General features: G+C 36.7%; 1 protein-coding gene across 1 annotated transcript in view; it reads left to right on the plus strand.

The window, feature by feature from the left end:
- The first annotated feature begins 879 nt into the window (after positions 1-879).
- LOC120766752 (homeobox protein abdominal-B-like) overlaps positions 880-26,984 on the plus strand; it is a 156,638-nt gene continuing 130,533 nt past the window's right edge. Inside the window, exon 1 of the mRNA XM_040092424.1 lies at positions 880-982. Coding sequence (XP_039948358.1) covers positions 880-982 — 103 coding nt within the window. The remainder of the gene's footprint in view (positions 983-26,984) is intronic.

The following is a 26,984-nucleotide window of genomic DNA, read 5'->3' on the forward strand; positions in this document are numbered from 1 at the left end:
AGAGAAGAAATGTGAATTAAACAGTATTTTGATGATAGATACTTACATAATTATATTAAGCCTAGAAACTATTTGCTTACGAAGATTTGTACAATGTTCCTTAAACGTAAGTCTCTTATCGAATATTAAACCTAGGAATTAGTAGTATTTACGATATTTATCATCATTAGTATAGCTTAAATTGAAGAAGATTATTGCACCTGAACAATTGGACTAATTTGAAATATCAGTAAGGATTTTTAAGAAGGTATTTTTTACAGCATTTCATCAGCATAAATAATATGCGAAATGAGTTTATGCGACGACAAATAGTATGACAGACAATGGTGATTGTCCTTGTGGTATTCCGTTGTACATATTGTACGTGTTTGAAAAAGTGTTATTGATTTTAGTCATGAATTTCCGATTAATTAGGAAAGATTTAATAAAGTTAAATATTTTTTCACGAATTTGCCACTTCTCAAGCTATCGTGGAATAACATGAGAACCAACTCTGTCAAAAGCTTTTTCAAAATCCAAACTGAGAGTGGATATATGGTTTCTTTTCGATAAAGCAGTTTTGGCGAAATCATCAAATAGAGCAAAAAGGCACTATGGATGCCTTGCCTTGCCTTAAATGCCACTTGGTTTCGACTGAGAAGATTTTTATTTAATGCGAACCACGAGATACGTTTTGATATTATTTTTTCTAATAGTTTGCCCATGCAACAGAGCAGTGATATTGGTCTGTAACCAAGAACTTCTGTAGACACTACATTGGATTTAGGAATTGCTACTATCACCGCATTTTTCCAGCTTTGAGGGTAGACACCTTGACATAAAATATTGTTGTACAATTTAATAATTCTATTTTTGAGACATAAAGGACAGTTTTTTAGCATGGGGTATGAAATCCTGTCTGCACCGGGAGTCTTGCCTGACATTGAGGATAAAGTGAAATCGAATTCTGCGATGGTTATGTCTGATTCAGTAATAGATGGGGGTGAGTGATCTTTACTGTACCTTCTTCTGAGAAGATCATTTTTATTTGATACAAAGGAGGGGTGGAAGTTTGAATCGCTCGAATAATCGGACCATACAGAGGCGAAATGATTAGCTATGTCTTTTGAGTCAAAAATTGGGGCATTTGGAATGTTTATACATTTAAGATTCACATTCGTGTAGGAGCCTGAGAGCATTTTTATGTCGGCCCATAATTTCTTGGGATTTTTTAACGGAATGATAGCTTCGGTCAGTTTTTGTAAGCAAGCCCTCTTAGCTTCTTTAATATTTTTCCGAAACACTGCATTGGCTTTTTTGTATTGTATACGTATTAGATTTTCAATAGAGAGAGTTCTTTTGTAAATTAACCATAGTGATTGGTTTTCTTCTCTAAGTTTAGATAACTCCGTAGACCAATAAGGCACATGTTTTTTGAAGATTTTTTTACCCGTTTGGGGGATAGAGAGGTAAGCAGAAGTTTTGATTATTTTGGTAATCGTAGCTGTTTCTTTATTTCCATATATTATCGTCTATGGGACTTGCAGCAGAATAACTTTCGCAGAGTTGTTGAAATTGTCCAACAGAAATTTTGGCTTCGCCGACCCTTTTCTGGATAAAGGGGTTGATAAGTGGGTTATAATGGGGAAGTGATCGCTGTTATAAAGATCAGTTAGTGTTTGACTGTTAAGTTTGGGGGCGATAGCAGAAGAACAAATTACCAAGTCTGCATTCGCGAACGAATTATGTGTAGAAAAATGCATAGAAGAACCGTCGTTTAAAATTGTCCAGTTTTCCGCCAATGAAAGGTCTTCTATGATTTTACCTCTTTGGTTAGTACATGTGGAATCCCAAAGAGGGCTCCACGCATTCAAATCACCAAGTATAAGTACGGGTGTTTGGATAGGTCCGATTATATCGCATAGTTCTTTGATATTAAAGTTTTGGTGTGGTGGAATGTAAATTGTTAGGGTGGTTAATTTAAATCCAATAAATATTTCTACTGCTATTGTGGCAATATTAAAATATGTATGTAGGGAGTAGTTTGTGTGGGAAATCTTTTTTTATTAAAGTAGCAACACCTTGTTTATTATTATGATTTTGTGTTAAGTTGGAGAAATAGGCAGCGTATTGTTTGGGTGCAGTAGCTGCGGAATTTAATGAAAGGTGTGTTTCTTGTAGTGATATAACACTTGGTGATTGTTCTTTTATGAGTAATTTTAGGTCAGTGTAATTGTTGTAGAATCCGTTCATATTCCATTGGAGAAATTTGAACATTTCTTAGAAATGAGAGAATTGAGAAAGAAGTTGGGAATAATTAGAGAGTTATTGTTTTTCATCGTCAGAAGCAAGAATGATAGAATACAAGATTACGACAACCGCCATTATGAAACGTCATAGTTACGTGTTGAGAAGAAGAAGAGTGAAAAACTGTCAAATGGCTTGTAAATTGTAAACAGAAAAGTAAACACTTTTGTAAATTCGCAAAATATTATTAATTCTTTCGATTTTAATAAAAAGGTTTAGTGAAGCGATTGAATATTGTTGAGTGAAAAGATTTGAATCATTTCTATATTTCTTTAGATAATTGATAATAAAATTGTCTATTAAGTTGTGATTCAAATGGAGAAGACGTTTCTTGTGTTGTATATAAATTTATACATATATTATAAGTTCAGATGTATCAGATGTATGAAATTATGATAAAAGAATTGTGAAATTATTAATTTAGTTTTAAATATATCATTTCTTCTGCAAAATAACACCAATTTTTTGGCTACTTTTAAATCGGCCGGAAAACTGAAAAAACTCGTTTTCGATCCTTTAATTGCATAATAATTATTACAACAAGCCACTGCACATTTCATTTTAAAAATTAATATATTTATGCTTAGAAATTTAAATAAATACAACAGTACACTTACACTGGTTTTCTTCATTTGAACAATTTCCACACATGCTACTCTATTTATTGTGGATGTGCCTAAAACTAATTATATACATATTTTCTCTCAACAATATTCTAAACATTCCACTGAAATTTTTCCTGCAAATACGAATGAATTAATATTATTTTGGGAATTTCAAAAAGTGTTTACTTTTCTGTTTACAATTTGTATGCATTTCTATGCTTGTTCGTCTCAACGCATAAGTGTGACGTCACGAAATTGTTGCACAATGTATTTGTTTTTGTAAGAATTGTCAAGAGCTAAACCGAAAAAAACTAACTGTAAACTAGTGTCGTAATCTTGTATTCTATCATTCTTGGTCAGAAGTGATAATTTCATGAGGTGCGATATTGTCTGCATAAGTATGTGGAGAGAGATCGATGTTGTCTGTAGAGAGAGAGAGAGAGAGAGTTTGGATGCTAAGAGAATCTGTTGTGGATATTTTAGGAATTAGTGGTACGCTTATTTTGGTTGGGTTTGTTTTTGTTTGGGGAAACGTTAGGTTAGGAAGGTTTTTTGTAGTTTCTTTTGTAGTAACATTTGATGAGTTTAGATGGTTATCAATTACGAAATTGTTTTTGTTTTCTTTAATAGTTTGCTTTTGTTGTGGAAGAGGATAAGCTGTTGGGGATTTTAGTACAGTGTTTGTGGAGAGTGGTAGGGGAGGAGATGATGAGCGGTGGGAAATCACGTTAGTTATTTGCTTGTTTGTATTTTCTTTTGTAACAGAAGCGAAAGAAGTGCTTGCGGGTGTCGGGGGTAATTGTTGTTTGTATAGCCTTAGTGCTTCTCGCATTGAGCATTTGTTTTCTGTTTTTATTATACTCTCGCAACAAAGTTGCTAAAGAGAGTATTATAGTTTTGTTCACATAACGGTTGTTTGTAAGTCCTAAAACTAAAAGAGTCAGATATAGGGTTATATATACCAAAGTGATCAGGATGACGAGTAGAGTTGAAATCCGGATGTCTGTCTGTCCGTCCGTCTGTCCGTCCGTGCAAGCTGTAACTTGAGTAAAAATTGAGATATCATAATGAAACTTGGTATACGTATTTATTGGCTCCATAAGAAGGTTAAGTTCGAAGATGGGCAAAATCGGACCACTGCCACGCCCACAAAATGGCGGAAACCGAAAACCTATAAAGTGTCATAACTAAGCCACAAATAAAGTTATTAAAATGAAATTTGGCACAAACGATCACACTAGGGAGGGGCATGTTTGGACGTAATTTTTTGGAAAAGTGGGCGTGGCCCCGCCCCCTACTAAGTTTTTTGTACATATCTCGGAAACTACTACAGCTATATCAACCAAACTCTATAGAGTCGATTCCTTCAAGCATTTCAATATACAGTTCAAAAATGGAAGAAATCGGATAATAACCACGCCCACCTCCCATACAAAGGTTATGTTGAAAATCACTAAAAGTGCGTTAACGGACTAACAAAAAACGTTAGAAACACTAAATTTTACGGAAGAAATGACAGAAGGAAGCTGCACTCAAGCTTTTTTTAAAATTGAAAATGGGCGTGGCGTCGCCCACTTATGGACCAAAACCATATCTCAGGAACTACTCGACGGATTTCAATGAAATTCGGTATTTAATATTTTCTTAACACCCTGATGACATGTACGAAATATGGGTGAAATCGGTTCACAACCACGCCTTCTTCCAATATAACGCTATTTTGAATTCCATCTCATGCCTTCTCTATATAATATATACATTAGAAACCAATGATGATAGCGGAATAAAACTTTACACAAATACGGTATTTGAAAAATATGTAAATGCGAGAGTATAAAATGTTCGGTGACACCCGAACTTAGCCCTTCCTTACTTGTTTTTAGTATATTTTTGGAATGTAGATATTTAGGACAAGAGAGTGAAGAGGAAGGATGATCGCCTAAGCAATTTGCACAAAAGGTGCGGTTGCAAGGCGAGGGGAGATGAGGAGGGAAATTGCACATATCGCAGGCAGGATTGTTGTTGCACCGTTTCGTTGTGTGGCCTAGAAGCTGGCAACTTTTACACCTCATGGGGTTAGGGAAATATGCGCTAATCCACATTGTGCGCCATGAGACTTCGATTTTTTCTGGAAGTTTGTAGAGGTCAAATGAACGAAGTATCACACCACTAGGTCTTTGTTTGCCTTCTGTATTTTTAGAGAATTTATAGACAGAAGTAACTCCCTGATCTTTTAAATTGTCAACAATTTCTTCTTCTGCAAAGTCGTTTAGAAATGGACCGTAAATTGTACCTTTAGAGAAATTCAAATTGTCGTGTAACTTAACTTTAATAACGAAAATTTTATTTAATTTCTTTGTTGTTAAACATTTTTCAGCGATCTTCCGATTTTTAACAAGTAAGAGTAGATTTCCATCACGTAATTCTGTGATAGATAAAATTTCCTTACTTATTAACTCTAAGCTTTTATGCACAGCGAAACAAGAGTATTTGAAAAGTGTTTTATTCGAATCTGCTGCAGATATTAGAATAAACTTTGGGGAATCTTTTTTAATTTGAGGCAGTTCTGGAAAATTTGCAAGTGGTTTGTATGTAAGTTTTTTCCTTTTGAGGTTGGGGCTAAAGGCAAGCAAAGTAAACCTATTTTTCCCGAGGTTAGGCGGCTCTGTGGCAATAATAAATCAAATATTCACTTATATGCACTGCTTTTTAACGGGAGTAACCGTACGATAAAAGTAAAACGAAAGCACGTGCTGCATATAAGCGAGGAATATGAGAACAAAGCGTAAAGCACAAAAGAAAAACCGCGATTAAGAAAACACGTTCGCTCAATGAGAGAGATAGTCGAAGACTGAAATTGTTATTAAATTAAATAAAATAATTCAGAAGAGTTACATATGGACGCTGATGGTGCAATTGACAAGTTTGATGAACTGTTAAAGCGAATTGCAACATATTAACACCACTCCGGCCTACATAAAATGCAGATATAGACAGTTATCAGGAAATATTCCAAATTGCTTATATATGCGTAATACAAATATAAGCAATTTTTCAAATCATAACATTTATCAAGGTATATTAAATATATACATATGTATGTGAAATAATATTAATAATAAGCTTCAAAAAAAAAGCTTTTAAAAGAAATAATGAAAATAAAGTATTCTTCAGCGTTACTTCATTGCAACCAAATATTGTTTTTACTTTTTATACTCTTCTACTATATATGTATATATGTATATATATATAAATGATCAGGACTACGTGAAAAGTTGTAATCCGGGTGACTATCTGTCTGTACTTTCGTCCGTCCGTGCAACCTGCAACTTTAGTAAAAATAGAGATATCTTCATGAAACTTGGTATGCGGTTTCCTTAGAATATATCAGCCAATATGTGAGTTATCTCAATTAAAATTACAAAACAGGTTATCCTCATAGTGGTATATTTTTGTGGTCAAAGAAGGTGTCTTTGGCACTACGGTCGGTAAATTCAGCCTCCAGGACGAAACTTCCCCTAATGGGTTGAGGCTGATTGATTTCGCCGGGGCCCGAAATATGGTTATCTGTAGTACTAGATTCCAGCATAAAAAGATTCATCAAGCTACCTGGCTGTCTCCGGATCGAAAAACTACTAACCAGATCGATCGTGTTGTGATAGACGGAAGACACGTCTCCAGTGTTTTAGATGTGCGTGCGCTCCGAGGTCCTAACATCGACTCGGACCATTATCTTGTTGCAGCCAAGATTCGCACCCGCCTCTGTGCAGCAAAAAACGCACGCCAACAAACACAAGGAAGGTTCGACGTCGAGAAGCTGCAATCACAACAGACAGCCGAACGATTTTCTACTCGGCTTGGACTCCTGCTCTCTGAGAGCACTCGTCAACAACTCGGTATAAGGGAACTGTGGGACAGCTGCAACCGAAGCCATTGGTTTTTGGAAAGTGCAAAAGAACAGCTGGTACGACGAGGAGTGCCGTGTCGCAGCGGAGAGAAAACAGGCTGCCTACCCCGCAACGTTACGATCGACCACAACACGTGTGGGATGGGATAGATACCGAGAGTTGAAGAGGGAAGCGAGACACATTTGTAGACAGAAAAAGAAAGAGGCTGAAATGCGTGAGTACGAAGAGCATGATGAGCTGGCTGACAGGGGTATTGCTCGAAAATTCTATGAAAAAATGCGGCGATTTACAGAAGGTTTCAAGACCGGAGCATTCTCTTGTAGAACCTCCAAAGGTGATCTAGTGACCGATGCCCAGAGCATACTTAAAATATGGAGGGAACACTTCTCCAGCCTGCTGAATGGCAGTGAACGCACAACGCCATTAGAAGGCGAACACGATTGCCCAATCGATGACGATGGAGCAGACGTTCCATTGCCCGACCATGAAGAAGTTCGAATAGCAATTGCCCGCCTGAAGAACAACAAAGCGGCATGGGCCGACGGATTGCCGGCCGAGCTATTCAAACACGGCGGCGAAGAACTGATAAGGAGCATGCATCAGCTTCTTTGTAAAATATGGTCGGACGAAAGCATGCCCAACGATTAGAATTTAAGTGCGCTATGTCCAATCCATAAAAAAGGAGACCCCACAATCTGTGCCAACTAAAGTGGGATTAAAGTCCACCGTCAATAAACTGATTGGACCTTATCAGTGTGGCTTCAGACCTGGAAAATCAACAACCGACCAGATATTCACCATGCGCCAAATCTTGGAAAAGACCCGTGAAAGAAGAATCGACACACACCACCTCTTCGTCGATTTCAAAGCTGCTTTCGACAGCACGAAAAGGAGCTGCCTTTATGCCGCGATGTCTGAATTTGGAATCCCCGCAAAACTAATACGGCAGTGTAAACTGACGTTGAGTAACACCAAAGGCTCCGCAGGATCGGGAAGGACCTCTCCGAGCCGTTCGATACCAAACGAGGTTTTAGACAAGGCGACTCCCTATCGTGCGACTTCTTCAACCTGCTTCTGGAGAAAATAGTTCGAGCTGCAGAACTAAATAGAGAAGGTACCATCTTCTATAAGAGTGTACAGCTGCTGGCGTATGCCGATGATATTGATATCAAATTTGGCAAAAGCCAAACTCTAAGTCGCTCTAATTCCCGTCCTGCTATATGGTGCAGAGGCTTGGACGATGACAGCAACCGATGAGTCGACGTTACGAGTTTTCGAGAGAAAAATTCTGCGAAAGATTTATGGTCCTTTGCGCATTGGCCACGGCGAATATCGCATTCGATAGAACGATGAGCTGTACGAGATATACGACGACATCGACATAGTTCAGCGAATTAAAAGATAGCGGCTACGCTGGCTTGGTCATGTTGTCCGGATGGACGAAAACACTGCAGCTCTGAAAGTATTCGACGCAGAACCCGCCGGGGGAAGCAGAGGAAGAGGAAGACGTCCACTCCGTTGGAAGGACCAAGTGGAAAAAGACCTGACTTCGCTTGGAATATCCAATTGGCGCCACGTAGCGAAAAGAAGAAACGACTGGCGCTCTGTTGTTAACTCGGCTATAATCGCGTAAGCGGTGTCTACGCCAATTAAAAAGAAGAAGGTGCTTAGTTATGGCGCTTTATAGTTTTTGGGTTAATGGCGATTTGTGGGCGTGGCAAAGTACGCACTCGAACTTTCTTTGTACTCAGAAACCTGCATACCAAGTTTCATCAAGATATCTCAATTTTAAGACAAGCTACAGCTTACACGGACAGGCGGACGGACGGACAGACAGACAGTTAACCGGATTTCAACTTATCTCGTCATTCTTATCATTTACATATATATAAACCTATATCCATCTCGATTAGTTTTAGGTGATACGTACAACCGTTAGGTGAACAAAACTATAATAATATGTAACAACTGGTTGCAAGAGAATAATAACCGAGAGCAAATCTCAAAATTATTGATAGTGTCATGAATTGGAAAAACAAACTTCTTCTTCTACTTTATTGGCCTAGACACCGCTTACGCGATTATAGCCGAGTTAACAACAACGCGCCAGTCGTTTCTTCTTTTCGCTACGTGGCGCCAATTAGAAATGTCAAGCGAAGTCAGGTCCTTCTCCACCTGGTCTTTTCAACGGAGTGGGTCTGCTTCCCCCGGCGGGTACTTTCAGAGCTGGAGTGTGTTCGTCCAAACGTACGACATGACCTAGCCAGCGCAGCCGCTGTCTCCTGATTCCCTGAACTATGTCAATGTCGCGTATATCTCATTAAGCTCATCGTTCCATCGTTGTTGTCATCGTCCAAGTGACTTATTGAGCTTGGTTTTTGTTCATCGAGAGAGGACTTTACTTCTCAATTGCCTACTCAGTCCGAAGTAGCACCAGTTGGCAAGAGTTATCCTGCGTTGGATTTCCAGGCTGACATTGTTGGTGGTGTTTATACTGGTTCCTAAATAGACGAAATTATCTACAACTTCAAAGTTTTGACTGTCAACAGAGAGCCAAGTCGCGAGTTCGATGACTGTTTGTTTGATGACAGGAGATATTTCGTTTTGCCCTCGTTCACTGCCAGACCCATTTTCTGTGCTTCCTTGTCCAGTCTGGAGAAAGCAGAACTAACGGCGCGGGTATTGAGGCCGATGATATCAATATCATCGGCATACGCCATCAGCTGTACACTCTTATAAAAGATTGTACCTGCTCGATTAAGTTCTGCAGCTCGAATTATTTTTTCCAGCAGCAGATTGAAGAAATCGCACGATAGAGAGTCTCCTTGTCTGAAACCTCGTTGGTATCGAACTGCTCGGAGAGGCTCTTCCCGATCCTGCGGAGCTTTTAGTGTTGCTCAACGTCAGTTTACACAGCCGTATAGGTAAGTAGGGAAGTAGGAGTGCAGCCCTATCGGGCTCAATTAGCACTTGATGTGCCATTTTTATACACTATTCGTAGAACCTTTTGTATCTGCTACTACGTTTCACTTTCTCTCTCAAACCATTTTGTGGTTTCGATGAAACTACTTATGTATGTCTGATATGCTTTTGGTGGAAATCCATTCAAGGTTTGGTGCTAGGTGGATTCCGAGTGTTTTGTGTCGGATCTGTGCTAGCGCTGGGCATTCGCAGAGAAAGTGGAAGATTGTTTCCTTGTTCCCTGTTACTCCGCAGCCACGGCAGATGTCGTTGTAGGGCATACCCATTTTGGACGCATGTTCCCCAAATGGCCAGTGCCCTGTTGTAGTAGCTGTTATTCTGTAAATACCTTTTCTTGACCTATTTAATAAGTCATTGGCTCTTTTACTGTCATATGTTGGCCATAATTGTTTAGTTATAACGCATTTTTAATGTTTTTCCACCTGTTGTTTGCAATTTGTTGGAATTGTCTATTGATCTCTCCTTTTATCGATCCTAGCGGGCTACGGCACAAAGGCAGTTCCTTTTCGTGCTGTCGAAAGCAGCTTCGAAATCGACGAAGAGGTCGTGTGTGTTGATTCTTCTTTCACGGGCCTTTTCCAAAATTTTCGCATGGTGAATATCTGGTCGGAATATTTGATAAGGTCAAATCAGTTTGTTGACGGTGGGTTTTAAAACACAAATACTATATCCAAAATCGTTCTTTTGTCTGAGACATCAAAAGTACTGTAGCACAATGGTCGATTCCGGAGGCCAAAAATAAAAAAATTAAAGTTTGAAATTTTCCACTGTATGTATCAAAACAATTTTTTAAAATAGCAATGAAGCTCTATACCTTTCGCACGCTCTACGAAAAGCGGGAGTATGGCGACAATAGAAACACGCGGACTGTGCAGTGAAAATAGCTTAAAAATTATCCCTTATAATAAATTAAATTGCAATATAAACTCCGTAATAATATATTGTTTTAAAACTATTGTTTTACAAGTGACCTGTTGAGTGATATATTTTCCTTTATACATCGAATTTAGAAATAAACAAGTAAGGAAGGGCTAAGTTCGGGTGTCACCGAACATTTTATACTCTCGCATGATAAAGTGATAATTGAGATTTCATTATCCGTCATTTACATATTTTTTTATTTTGCTGTAAAATTAATTAGATTAGTAGTTCCTGAGATATAGTTTTTGGTCCATAAGTGGGCGACGCCACGCCCATTTTCAATTTTTAAAAAAAGCCTGGGTGCAGCTTCCTTCTGCAATTTCTTCCGTAAAATTTAGTGTTTCTGACGTTTTTTGTTAGTCGGTTAACGCACTTTTAGTGATTTTCAACATAACCTTTGTATGGGAGGTGGGCGTGGTTATTATCCGATTTCTTTCATTTTTGAACTGTATATGGAAATGCCTGAAGGAAACGACTCTTTAGAGTTCGGTTGACATAGCTATATTAGTTTCCGAGATACGTACAAAAAACTTAGCAGGGGGCGGGGCCACTCCCACTTTTCCAAAAAAATTACGTCCAAATATGCCCCTCCCTAATGCGATACTTTGCGCCAAATTTCACTTTAATATCTTTATTTATGGCTTAGTTATGAGACTTTATAGGTTTTCGGCTTTCGCCATTTTGTCTTCTTATGGAGCCAAGAAATACGTGTACCAAGTTTCATCATGGTATCTCAATTTTTACTCAAGTTACAGCTTGCACGGACGGACGGACGGACAGACATCCGGATTTCAACTCTACTCGTCACCCTGATCACTTTGGTATACATAACCCTATATCTGACTCTTTTAGTTTTAGAACTTACAAACAACCGTTATGTGAACAAAACTATAATACTCTCCTTAGCAACTTTGTTGCGAGAGTATAAAAAAGTTGTGATCCCTGTCTCACCCTCAAATGAGTCAAGTTGTTTATATTAGTTAATGTTTTCTAAGTCTATGCTTTTGATTTCAGTTGCAACCTTTTGCACGTCTCATTGTTATTCACGTTATTCTACCAGGCATGCCATTTTTTGTGTTATTTTTCATAATTTTTTGTATTTAAGAATTAGTATGTATAAACGAGTATATTATATTGTTTTTATGTTTTATCATCATATTTATTTGAGCTTTGGTTTTCATTTTCTCACTTTTTATTTTTGAATTGTGGTTCATTTGGTGATAAAGCTAAAAAGGTATGTGACGACTTAACCCGTAGATTTGAGTCGGATGGCTACGAATATATTGAAAATATTGTTATGAAAAGACTTGATTACATATTTACAAGATTTGCAGAAATGTGGAAAAAAAGCTACAGATTAAAATCAACAGTTATACAAAAAAGTTCGAATTGGCTTGCACATTATGAATGTGTATATATTATTAAGTCGACAATCCTCCGTATTGAGTGAATATCGAGGACGTCCTAGATTAAATCTGGTAGAGTGCTCAGAGAGTACGAAGCGGCGAAGGATAACAGGTTTAGCAGAACTCGATGTGTCCGCTGCTGATGATTTAATATTACTTATCACCGAAGCAAATTTAACCAAGCATCAGTATCAACTTATTAGAAGTTTCGTTAACAATAAACTTGATGTTAACTTTTTACCCTTCTATAATAACATTTTAAAGGAAAAACAGAAAAGTTATCCTGAGCAAATGAAAGTTTCAGAATCTTACGCTGAAGTTGAGCTACACAAATTATTGGAGCACACTGAAATTCAAAGTTGCAAAGCGATGTAATTAATGAACTCAATGAGTCCTCTAATTACCCAACATTAAAGGAATATGGGGCTTTCTTTGATGGCAGTTCTGGGCAGAGCGAATATAAGCAAAAATTCGAAAATAATAATTAGGAAGACAGTAATTTATTTGTTACGTCATATGTCTTCGTAAATTTTATATCGATCCACTGATATGAACGATATTGACAAATGCTTGAAAGAAGAAGTACGAATAGATCGCTAAGAATTTGGATTGTCTCCATTACATGCCTACATTCGATTTTTGGAATATTTTCTTCACGTTTCTTATAGACTTCAAATCAGAAAATGGCAATTAAGGAGTTTAGAAGATAAATAACGATTTCTAAGAAGGAAAAAAATATCCAGTGCGAGTTTCGTAAAAAATGGGTCCTATAGTCGACAAACCAAAAACAGGTGGTACTGGATCTTAAAACTATGGAAACACTGCTAGAAAATTTTTCAACAATGCCCATATATATCTGATGAAATAACAGACATAGAAAAAGTATTAGTTGAAAATTGTGCAGCATTACTACAAGCCTTATAATCAGGGTACAAAATTAATGTAGAAAATTTAGAAAATTTGCGCTAGATACTGCAATTCCTGGTGTTATCTTCCTGCGTCAATTCATAAAATTTTAATTCACTCTCCCGTTGTTATTCAATATGCATTAGTTTCAATTGGAGAGGTCTCAGAAGAAGCTGATGAGTCAAGGAATAAGATCGTTAGGATGTATCGACTCCATATACACGAAAGAAGCTTTGGAGCTGTTAATTTATATTTATATAATTGTTTATTACTTGTTATGATTTTAAAAAGCTTAGGCAAAAATTTCACTTTAATATACATAGGTAGTGGAAGTATTTTTGGCCACTGATTCCATACAAGACCGACCACTGTGATCTGGCTGACTTTACTCTTTGGTATTGGAAAAAATAGTTAAAATCAGGTCCATAATAACCCAATTTCCATATACTATTTATAATGATTTTCGTTTTTCTAACAAACCTTATTTGTCGGACAGGGAATAGGATATATATAGTATATGTACAAGGTGCGTTCCAAAGTAAACAGGACTTAAAAAACGGAACAAATGGTTTTTTCGGCAAAATCAATTTATTTTAATTAAAATAGTCTCTTTCTGCTTCAATATAGCTTTTTGCATGGTCCAAAAACATGTCGAACGAGTGTTTTAGCTCGTTAGCCGGTATGGCCGCCAGTCTGCCGGTGCAAGCCTTTTAAATGGCCTCTACGTCTGCATAACGCTTTTCTTTCATGGGCAAATGCATTTTTCCGAAAAGGAAGAAGTTGCACGGTGGCATAACAGGTGAATACGGGGAGTGGTTAATGGTTAAACTGTGATGTTGGATTCTAAGCAATTTTTGGTCGTCAGTCAATTTGTGCGGAACAAACCGTGCACACACCTTTCGTAAGCCCAAATGTTCGGTAAATCGATATTTTGGAGATGTTCAACTCCATTTCCATGAATTTCAATGATGATTTCAGCTGATTTTTGATGAATTCATGCACTGTTTCGATGGAATATCCGGTGATCACGGATTTTGATTGGCTCACATGTTGATCGTCATTTATGTCCTCAAGACCACTTTGAAAACGTTGAAACCACTCGTGTACTCTGCTACGGGATAGGCAATCATCGCCATAAACTTATTTAATCAATTGAAAAGCTTCGGTAAAAGTTTTAACAATTTCACAACAAAATTTAATGTTGGCTCTTTGATCGAAGCTCATTTTCGCATAGATAACACAAACCTACTGGCAGTTAAAACGCAATAACTTCACTTCCAATCGATGAAATGTCACGTAACTGGACAATGGATAAAGACCACAGATTCTACCGCACCTTAGTTTGTCACCTTATAGATTTTGTTTAGTTGCTTTTTATGGGCGTGGTACTTATTTTTTTATCCAGATATCTTAATTTTTACTCAAGTTATCAGTTGTCAGTAATCCCATTCATTGACTGTGAAAATGGGTGAAATCGGACTACCGCCACACCTTCTTCCCATATAAAATACTTCTATATTTAATTTTATTCTTTCACTTTACAGTACACAAATCAAACCCCAATGAATGTATCAGAGTAAAACTTTGCATAAACAGTAACTTTTCAATGACCCAGACACCAAATTAATGGACCCAAGAGCATATGGCTAATTTTTTACCGAACATACCAGTCAATCTGTGAGGTATTGGAGAATATTTTTGTGATGGCAGCAAACTTTTTTGACAAAAAAATAGTAAAATTGGTTCATTACTTCGCTTTGCCCCTACATACATATCTAATATACAAATTTTGGAACTTCCAATTTTAATGATATTCAGAAAGAATTTCTTATTAATAATAGGTATCTTCTTGCCTCTGATTGTAAATAATGGATGTACTATTTTCCACTTTTAATTAAAATAAATATGACCACCTCGGACAATGAATTTTTCCTACTCTGCTATGTGGATAACCTCGCTTTCCTTTGTTCGGGGAAAAACCTTGATAAAATCATGGCAATATCACCAGTTACTCGCTATAGCCAATACAATAAGTTAAAACCTTTGATTGGCTTTTTAATGTTAATACATATGTATGAGATTTCATCAAAATTAGGTGAACGGATAGTATGTATACTACAGTTTAATACCGAAAGTGTGTGGAATTGGTCCACGAATTACCTCAGCTTACACACATATATTTTATATTATATGTGTTCATTTTCATTATTCGAGTATATATTATTCCTAATATGTTGGTCAGTGGGTAAGTTATGTTCATAAAATGGAGGCATGGTCTGGAGTTACTTTAGCAATGCTAAAAGTCAATGCAATCAGTTCAGATTTTCCTCTAGTCCCATAATACTTCTTCTTCTTTACTGGCGTAGATACAGCTAACGCGATTATAGCCGTGTTAACAACAGCGCGCCGGTCGTTTCTTCTTTTCGCAACGTGGCACCAATTAGAAATGTCAAGCGAAGTCAGGTCCTTCTCCACCTGGTCTTTCCAACGGAGTGGAAGTCTTCCTCTTTCTCTGCTTCGCCCGGCGGGTATAACGACTAGCACTTTGAGAGCTGGAATGTTTTCGTCCATACGTACGACATGACCTAGCCAGCGCAGCCGCTGTCTCTTGATTCCCTGAACTATGTCAATGTCGTCGTATATCTCATAAAGCTCATCTCCCATCGAATGCGATATTCGCCGTGGCCAACGCGAAATCTTTCGTAGAACCTTTCTCTCGAAAACTCCTAGGGCCGATTCATCAGATTTTGTCATCGGCCATGCCTCTGCACCGTATATCAGGAATGGAATAATAAGTGACTTATAGAGTTTGGTTTTTGTTGGTGGAGAGAAGACTTTACTTCTGAATTGCCTATTCAGCCCAAAGTAGCACCTGTTGGCAAGAATTATTTTGCGTTGGATTTCCAGGCTGACATTGTTGTTGCTGTTAATGTTAGTTCTAAGATATACAAAATTATTTACAACTTCGAAGTTATGACTGTCAATAGTGACGTGGGAACCAAGTCACGAGTGCGGCGACGGTTTGTTTGATGACAGGAGATATTTTGTCTCTCCCTCGTTCACTACCAGATCCATTTGCTTCGTTTCCTTATCCAGTTTTAAGAAAGCAGAACTAATATCAATATCATCTGCATACGCCAGCAGCTGTAGACTCTTATAGAAGATTGTACCTTCTCGATTAAGTTCTGCAGCTCGAGTCGCCGTGTCTGAAACCTCGTTTGATATCGAACGGCTCGGAGAGGTCGTTCCCGATCCAGACGGAGCTTTTGGTATTGCTCAATGTCAGTTTACACAGCCATGTAAGTTTTGCGGTGATACCAAATTCAGACATCGCGGCATAGAAGCAGCTCCTTTTCGTTCGACGAAGAGGTGGTGTGCGTAGATTCTCTTCTCACGGGTCTTTTCCAAGCGGATACAGACAAACAGTCACCTTTTCAACTCGTTACGTCATCCTGATCATTTATATATATACATATATAACCGCATGAATCTCGCTTATTTTTAGGTGATACGTACAACCGTTAGGTGAACAACACTATTATATTCTGTACAACACGAAGCAAAATGTAGTAATGTTAAGTATAAATACATTTATGAAAATCACAGGTTTTCTGTCCATTTTCGATGTTCTGAAAGTCGTTTCCGATCAATTCATCGATTTCTTTCGATTTTTCCCTGTGCAATAAATGCAAAATATATCATTTGGGGTTCCATAGCATGTCATATTCTTAAATAGATCTCTATTGAAATGAAATTTTTAAGATCTTTATAAGTATATGCATGTATATTCAACTTGCATTTCGTTAATAGGTACGCCAAATTAGTTACTACATAAGTTGAATTTGCTACCAAATTTTTTAAGTCTTATTAAGTTAACGGCTATTGTTCAAAAATATATTTATAAATATAAATATATTGTTGAAAAATATATGCTCTTAAAAGTTATTGTTATTAGTTATTGTTATTTGCATATATGTATGAAGATTATATTTTTTGGGAATAGAGACATATATGTACATACGAGTATGGCTCTGTGCATATGTGGTGATGATGATTTTACATAGAAAGAGTAGTTGTATTTACGCATCTACATTAGGGTGTGTCATTCTGAATCAACCTTTTTTTTCAACTGAAAAACAGGCTAATGTGCACGCGCTGGCTGCCAGTAGGGATGGTAAACTCGATTCGGATTCTACTCGAGAATCGGATTCTGTCAAGAATCGATTCTTAATCGACTTCGACTACTGAAGATCGATTCCGAAAAATCGATTATTTTACGAGAAAACTCGATTCTCGAGTAGAATCGGAATCCCATATAATAACCTTTGAAATAGGCACCTCTTAATATTAATATTAAGAGCTCATCTTTTTAGTGACTTTCTTTTTCTAATTTTCGAAAGTTTTTAGCCTGTTTTTCACTTGAAAAAAAAGGTTGACTCAGAATGACACACCCTAATCTACATACATATATACTAAATGAAAAGGCATTACAAACAAGTGAAAGGGTTAACACAGATAACAAAAATAACACTTTTTGAATTTATGTTAGCTCCAATATTGTTAACAATCCATACAATGTTGATGCCTTTTTTGAACCTCTAAGACACACTTTTCTGATATGTATGTATATGTACATAAGTACTTACATATGTACATAAATCGCACGTTATATTGAAATACACAAGCAAACACAAATTGAATTTGTTGTTATGCTTGCATAACTCTTCTAACCAAAAGTTAGTATACATTTTTATATGTACTTACATACAACGTAAGTCTCTACCTACTATTCCCGCAGTTCTCTCAGATCAGCCGCCACTAAATAGATAAAGGGTGTGAAATGATACAAACACGATATTCGGAAAATATTGGGTTTTGCGGAAATAGCTCGTAAAAACTATTTGTTTACATGAGTTGCAAATCACACTTGGTTTTCGAGTAAAAATACCACAAGTACGTAAACCAAAGTTGGTTTATTTATTTGTTTCTGTTCTTTGTTTTTTCCGTTCCATAATAAATTGATTTTGATGCAGTTGAAGTATGGCTTGCCTACCGTTGGTGAATAGAAATCAACTCTTTTATTTTATACTTTCGTATGTGCGAGACGGAGAAACACTTTCATGTATTGGTAAAACTTTATATTAAACAAGTAAGGAAGGGATAAGTTAGAGCAGTGGTTCCTACACTTATTTTGTCTACCGCCCACTTTGAGAATAAATATTTTTTTAGCGCCCCCATTTTTTCACCTATTTAAAAACCACTATAACTTCAAATTAATTATTGTGAATTAACGGAGAATTCTAAACGAAACTTTTACTATAACCAGCAACTTGAAACCTGAGCGCAGTAGGTAACATACAACGGCGCTTAGGTCTCAAGTTAATTCTTACGGGCTCCACCTGTCAATAAGAATGATTATTGAAACACAACTTTATAGTATTAAAACAGAGAATCTTTTATTAAAAATAAAACTAAAATAATCGATCCATATATAAAAATTAATGTGAAGGATGAATCTGATGCTGTTTAATAAGTTTGTTAATATCAGGTTCCAATTTACTCAAGAACAGTCGCAAGTCGAAACGGTAACAAGCAAACGCTTTCTATTTTTAGTAAGCAGTGTTGTCACAGCACTAAATCCACGTTCACACAAATATGACGATGGGAATGCTATCAAGAATCGTTGAACGATTGACCACAATCCAGGGTACAATTGCAAGATCGGTTTTTGTAGCCAAAATTCTTGGTTACCATTTTTAAACTTGATTTTTATTTCCTCGTTTGTTGTCAATTCTATAAGTTCTTCTTCCAGCTGAGGTGACATTACTGTGTTGACATTTGAAAACGAATCCAACACCCAGTCTGGTATTTCCAAGTTCAAAATGTCCTGGTATCGTTCGGTGAAGTCAATGTGGAGGTTTTCCAAATGTCGGCAGTAGGCAAACGATTCGTCGTTACTGCATGATACTGATAAATTCGGAAAATTGTGAAACTCACGTCTGCCCAGATTCTTTTTGTGTTGAAGCAGTTTGGCTGCGAAAGCAGCAACGAAGTTTTTTGTTTTAATTAAATTTAGTTTATCGCCTTGCAGTTGGAGATTCATGTCGTTGAACAATTTATACAGGTCTGTCATGTAATCATAGTAACACAAAGCTGATGAAATAATCTATCATTCAAAGAGTTGTTGCGGTTTTATTGACTGCTTTGATGACATATTGCAGTGATTGAAATAGTATTCCACTTTAGTTTCTAGCAACTAAATATTGTCTATGAATAACGCAATGCACACCAAGGACATCTGGAATTTTATTTTTTAAGTGCGCTATTAAGCCTTTATGGCACCCTATCATAGCCGGAGCGCCATCCGTAGCAACTGAAATAATATTTTTCAAAGGAATCTCTTTCTCATCGCAAAACTTTTCCAATGTATTGAATATGGTTTTGCCTTTTGTATCGGTCTCTAAATTTCTAGCAAATAATAGTTCTTCACATATTTTCTCATCTTTAATAAACCTCACGTACGACAACAACAATGCTTCATTAGTTGGTAAAGTGGACTCATCGAGCTGAATTGAGAATTGGCTTGTCCTCAGGTGATCGCACAATGATTCTTCAATGTTTTCAGCCATTTCATCAATTCGTCTTTGCACAGAATTATTACTCAAAGGAATTTTTCGGATAATATCTGTGGCCGGTTTATGAAGCACGGTAGTTATTACTTCATTTATTGCTGGCAGTATTAACTCTTCTGCGATGTTATGTGGTTTGCCTTTTTGAGCAATTAACAAAGAGATATTGTACGAAGCTCGAAGTCCGTCGTCATCTTGCTTAGCAGCCGCCGAAGATAGTTTTGCTACACTTGGCTGAGTATTATGCTTCTTCTCTAGGTCTTGAAAATATGCTACATTCTTGTCTCTCTTATCTGAATGCATTTTATTCAAATGATCTTGCAGTCTTGAAGGCTTCATTGCTTCATTCGAAAATGTTTTTAGACATAGAAGACACAAAGGCGAGGATGGGTTTGTGGGATTTTCAATGAATCCAAATTTAATGTATTCCGCACAGTATTGTCGTCTCCTCTATTTTACTTCCGACATTGTTTTGCTTTGAGAAATACGTTTAACTTCGCGAGTAGTGTAAAGGAGGCGTAAGTAATGCTCATCTATTGCGCGCAAAACCACAAATGAATATAAAATAAATATTACATTGTTTATATAGGAATGCTTAAGCACAATTATTATATAGTAGTCCAAAAATATGAATTCTTATTTTTCCTAGAAATACATTTGTAAAAAAAGGATCTTTCTCCTTTTCGTATTATCTTATTTTTCCCAGAAATACATTTGTAAAAAAGGATCTTTCTCCTTTTCTTATTATCTTATTTTTCCCAGAAATACATTTGTAAGAAAGGATAAAGATCCTTTTTTTATTTTCCACATAAAAGATTTAAGGAGTTCAAAAGCTCAAAACGTGCGCTACATCAGCTACCTACCCGACGTCATTTCGCAAGTGATAAAATAAATTATTCAAGAGCTCAAAACATTTTGCGCAAATGATTATATTATGATATCAAATGCCCACATACAGGTTTGGCAATGGCAATAGCAATACGTTTGACAGTTAGTATTCTATAAATTCTATCCTGTCGAGATGCCCCGTTATGAAACGGAGCGACCGATTGACATGATTTTAATTTTTTCTATATTCAATAAAATAGGACAGATATATGAACTACGCGGAGAGAAATATAGAACCGAGTTTGAGCAATCTTTTAATTCATATTAGTTGATGTTCACAAGTTGTTGTTGAGAGTCGAGAGCTCATGTAGTCGTTGTCTAAGAGGCCTCCTAGCTAAATAAAATTACAAATAATCCCCCAGACCTCTACACAACGCCACCATTTTCTTTCCTGGTCTCTTACCGCCCCCCTTGACCCCTGCAGCGCCCACTTTGGGAAACACTTTGTGAACCTAACTCTAACCATATTGTGCCAATTTTTCACACATTTTCCTCAGAATTTAATGAGATACCACATATGATTGTTATCCATTAACGCATAATGAATTTTGAATTCTTACGTAAAAGGTTTTTAAAATGACGTTTTGCCAACATTTGAAATTTTTTCGCGGCATTGATCCTAGCAAATTGCTAGAGTATAAAATATTCGGTTTCACCCGATCATAACATAGCCCTCCTTGTCTCCATTAGTTAGGTTCAACAAACAACCGTTAGGAGAACTAATTGAACTAAAATATTATACCGATGCGACATGTTGCAAAGATATATAAATTATATGGTCGGGTGAAAATTAAATTGGTTATTGGTTGGTTTGTTGGTCTAACGGTCGTTTGTATCACCTTTGAATAATCGAGTTAGATGTGGGGTTATACATAAGTATGTATATATAAAGTGACAGTCTGTCTGCCCGTCCAAGCGATAACTTGAACTAGAAATTTTTACAAAATGAGCGTGACCCCGCTCTACAATAACCAAAGTCGCTTAGGAATTTAAGCGAATCACTTAAAGCGCCCCTATTAATACTGTAAAAATGGATGAAATCGGGTGATAACCCCGCCCACTCCCCATATAACGGTTCGGCCAAAAACTAGTAAAAGCGCGATAAATCAATACGCCACAGGCATTAAATTTTACACTTGGGATGCTATAAGAGGGTTTTATAGAAGACGGCGTCAAAAATGGACGATGCTCGTGGCCTTTAGCCCTCATACATATATGGTATGTATCCAATTGACTTTATACAGCATATATCGCCAAATATGTGAGTTATTTTAATAAAATTGAAGGAGCGTGTTTTTCTCACAACGGTGCATAATTTCGTCTGTTTTGGAACCAGCGTAAACACCACCAACAATGTCAGCCTGAAAATCCAACGCAGGATAACTCTTGCCAACAGATGCTACTTCGGACTAAGTAGGCAATTGAGAAGCAAAGTCCTCTCTCGACGAACAAAACCCAAACTCTATAAGTCACTCATAATTCCCGTTCTGCTATATGGTGCAGAGGCTTGGACGATGACTGGCGCGCTGTTGTTAACTCGGCTATAATCGCGTAAGCGGTGTCTACGCCAATTAAGAAGAAGGTGCATCTTCAAGAAGAAGTACTAGAACGTACATATGACATCAATGTAAAGGAAGAGTTGATGTGTCATATCCATAAAGAATGTGCAATTACTATGTTCGAATGGATTATAATAATGATAAGATATTTTCTACATCACATTCCTCAAATTTGTTCGTAAAATACTTTACATGCACCCCTATTTCAAATTTAATACGGATCCCGCCATCTTGTTCAAATCAAGAGAGACCATTGTGAGGAAATACACAGCCTCTTCAATGATTTATGTTTTTCGCTTAATAAGTTTGTTTATATATACAGATACATAGCGCCTTATATATATGCGTAGTAGGTTTCTGTGTACAAATCGAGCACATACAACACAGCAAGACTAAGCAACCCTCCACTGCATTGTTGGTACAAATAAAAAAAACTAAAATTTTCATCGCCATTGCAGCAGTGAAATGGATTTTCTGTTTATAACACTCACATTTGTTTTTCTTGCCTACAGTGGTGTATTTAGCACTCTGTATACAAATATGCAATTATTTCGATATGTTATATTTTGTTTGCATTCGCAAAATGGCAGTAATTTTGCTCAACAAAAAGAAGTTTTCGACCTACAGTGAATTGAGGAACAATTTTATGTGAATACAGTTTCCTTTTTCAACACAATCGCGTGCATAATAAAATGAGTAAAGTTCGAATCATAAACTTTTATAGCCTTAGGAAAATATGGGAAAAGTAAACCGAAGTACTTTCAAGATATGGTAGAGAATATGTACGTTTGTATGTATATGTATATAATTCTGGAACTTGCTAACCTTTTTATTGAAAATGGAATAACATATTGTATTGCCGTAACATTTTTGATAAAATATCTCTTCTAGCCTCATAGTGCTCGTATAAAAACGAATTTAGATATTTCATAGATTTTCAGAATTTACTTAAACATATTTTATGTATTGAACATATTTATACCAATACGTATATAAAAACAAGTAAGGAAGGGCTAAGTTCGGGTGTCACCGAACATTTTATACTCTCGCATGATAAAGTGATAATCGAGATTTCATTATACGTCATTTACATATTTTTCAAATACCGTATTTTTGTAAAGTTTTATTCCGCTATCATCATTGGTTCCTAATGTATGTACTCGTATTATACAGAAAAGGCATCAGATGGAATTCAAAATATTGTTATATTGGAAGAAGGCGTGGTTGTGAACCGATTTCACCTATATTTTGTACATGTCATCAGGGTGTTAAGAAAATATTATATACCGAATTTCATTGAAATCGGTCTAGTAGTTCCTGAGATAAGGTTTTTGGTCCATAAGTGGGCGAGGCCACACCCATTTTCAATTTTTAAAAAAAGCCTGGGTGCAGCTTCCTTCTGCAATTTCTTCCGTAAAATTTAGTGTTTCTGACGTTTTTTGTTAGTCCGTTAACGCACTTTTAGTGATTTTCAACATAACCTTTGTATGGGAGGTGGGCGTGGTTATTATCCGATTTCTTCCATTTTTGAAATCTATATGGAAATGCCTGAAGAAAACGACTCTGTAGAGTTTGGTTAACATAGCTATAGTAGTTTCCGAGATATGTACAAAAAACTTAGTAGGGGGCGGGGCAACGCCCACTTTTCCAAAAAAATTACGTCCACATATGCCCCTCCCTAATGCGATCCTTTGTGCCAAATTTTACTTTAATGTCTTTATTTATGGCTTAGTTATGACACTTTATAGGTTTTCGGTTTCCGCCATTTTGTGGGCGTGGCAGTGGGCCGATTTTGCCCATCTTCGAACTTAACCTTCTTATGGAGCCAGGGAATACGTGTACCAAGTTTCATCAAGATATCTCAATTTTTACTCAAGTTACAGCTTGCACGGACGGACGGACAGACGGACGGACAGACGGACGGACAGACGGACGGACGGACAGACAGACATCCGGATTTCAACTCTACTCGTCACCCTGATCACTTTGGTATATATAACCCTATATCTGACTCTTTTAGTTTTAGGACTTACAAACAACCGTTATGTGAACAAAACTATAATACTCTCCTTAGCAACTTTGTTGCGAGAGTATAACAAGAAAAAACCTTAACTTCGGCTGCACCGAAGCTAATATACCCTTCACAGGCGCATTTATTTTAGTAACTATGTGTTCAGTTTGTATGGAAGCTATATGCTATAGTAATCCGATCTGAACAATTATTTCGGAGATTATATTATTGCATTAAGCAGTAATCTATCTCAAATTTCGTGAAGATATCACGTCAAATGCGAAAGTTTTCCATACAAGCCCTAAATTCCGATCGTTCGGTTTGTATGACAGCTATATGCTATAGTGAGCCGATCTGAACAATTTCTTCGAAAATAAAATTTTTGCCTTAGAAAATAATTTATACTAGTTCGTATATATTGAAATATATATACAGACAGACGGACAGACGGATGGAAGGACATACAGACAATCTACTCAGCTCAACATACTGATCATTTATACATATATATACTTTATAGGGTCTCCGACGCTTCCTTCTGGTTGTTACAAACTTCGTGACAAACTTAATATACCCTGTTCAGGGTATAATAAATCATATTATAATATCTTTTGAAAGATTTTTAAACATTAAAGAACATATTTGTATTTTATCACAAAATATCGCATGAATTTTGAATAATATGGTAACAATTAAGAAAGGCCTAAGTTCGGATGTAACACTCTCGCAATTTTAAAAGATCAAATCCGGAGACATAAGTATTTTCGGGTGTTGGCAAAATTGTATATTAAACAATCAAGGCAAGGAAGGGGATGTTGCCGGACATTTTATACTATTGCAACTTGCATTCATTCAGGTGCTGAAAAAACTTTGTATTAAAAATTGTTGCGAAAAAACTTTGTTAAACATCCATTATTCGATGCAATAAATCAAATCGTGAAAAAATTGTAATCAAATCTTCTTGAAATATAGTGAAGGTCATAAAGTTAGACTAAGTTTTATTGCTATATTTTAGTTCGCATCAGCTAAATTATATTAAAAACATCTTCAAATGAGATATCCGTTATATTAGGGATATGAGGTTTAGAACAATACCATTTTGATTAAACACTAAACCACATTATTAAAAAAAAAGAAAAACGTTTCCATTTAGTTTTATTAAAATCACACATTTTGACCAATCTTAAAGTCAGGTGGAAAGACGGAAATCATTAGAATAACTAAAATCAATTTATGTATTACATATATGGGAGTTTGTGGTGGTATTGACAATATTACAGACAATACGTATGTATATACATGACACAAACTAATAAAATGCTTGCAGGTTTCATCAATGTACACCACATACATACAATCACCAATTATTAAGTTCGAAAATCTTTATATTATGTATATGGGGGCTAAAGGAAGTATGGACCCGATTTAACACATTTTGGACACACAGACCTAGTATTATCAGGAAAAGGTTCTCTCTGAGTTCCAATTATAAATCTCACGCACTGAACGTTAGTTTCGGTCAAACGTCACCATATGTAGTGGGGTCCACATATTTGGTACCTAGGGGCTTGAGCATTTTTGGTTCAATTTGGACAATTTTGGTCATAAGGAAATTCTTGATTTGTATACTAGAAAGTGAAAGAATCAAATGGAATTTAAAATTGTGTTGCATGGGAAGTAAGTGTGGATGTAGACAATTTTCGTCCATATTAGCACTGTAACAGATGCTAGTAAAAGTATAAATAATGTTATGCACCGAGTTTAGTTGAAAGCGGCCTAGCAGATCTTGATGATTTCAGCCATTTCTACAGTGCCGGTAGGAGCGCTTAAGAGATTTGCTCTGAACGAATTTGGCTATTTCAGCTGGAATGATTTGAGATATAAGTATGTTAAGCCTATTAAAGGTCGGATCTATGCCAATTTTTTTTAATTTTAGCAGACAATTGCCCTTGTATAATGTGGGCTTCAGTGCTAAATTACAGTTCTATGTCTTTATTTAGTGGCAGTACCCCTGCCAAGCCCACAATACGCCTTTAAACAACTAAACAACTATAAAGTAGTCAATGCCCGACAATGAAGTTCGAACTTCTTCATTGCAGTTACCCGCCTGAAGAACAAGAGGCTGGAACCGATGGATTGTCGGTCTTCTTTGTATAATATGGTCGGACGAAAGCATGTCCTACGATTGCAATTTAAGTGTGCTCTGCCCATACATGAAGTCTCTTTAAAATCGCATATAAGGTTATATCGTCGTATATTGTGTGAAAGACGAAAGCCCACTGTCGACAAACTGATTGGACCACATCACTGTGGTATTAGAGCTGGAAAATCTACAACTGATCACATATTCACCATCCGCCAAATCTTGGAAAAGACCCGTAAAAAGAAGATCGACACACACCATCTCTTCGTCAATTTTAAAGAACGAAATAGAGCTGTCTGAATTTGGTATCACCGCAAAACCAAACGAGGTTTTAGTCAAGGTGATTTCTTTAATCAGCTCATGAAGAAAATAATTCGAGCTGCAGAACTAAATAGAGAAGTACCATCTTCTATAAGAGTGTTCAACTGCTGGCGTACGCCGATGACATCGATATCATTGGCCTCAACAACCGCGCCTAAGTTCTGCTTTCTCCAAAACGGATAAGGAGCGAAGAAAATGGGTATGTTAGTGAACGAGGATAAGACGAAATATCTCCTAGAATCTGCTGTATTTATCGATTGTTTAGGGAGAATTTCATGACATTTCATAGATTGGAAGGGAAGTTATTGCGTTTTAAATGTCAGTATGTTTGTGTTATCGGTGCGAAAATGAGCTTCGAACACAGAGCCAACATTAAATTTCGTTTTAAAATTGGTAAAACTTTTACCGAAACGTTTCAA

This window comes from Bactrocera tryoni, chromosome 1 (genome assembly GCF_016617805.1).
Source record: "Bactrocera tryoni isolate S06 chromosome 1, CSIRO_BtryS06_freeze2, whole genome shotgun sequence".
Classification (NCBI taxonomy): Eukaryota; Metazoa; Arthropoda; class Insecta; order Diptera; family Tephritidae; genus Bactrocera; species Bactrocera tryoni.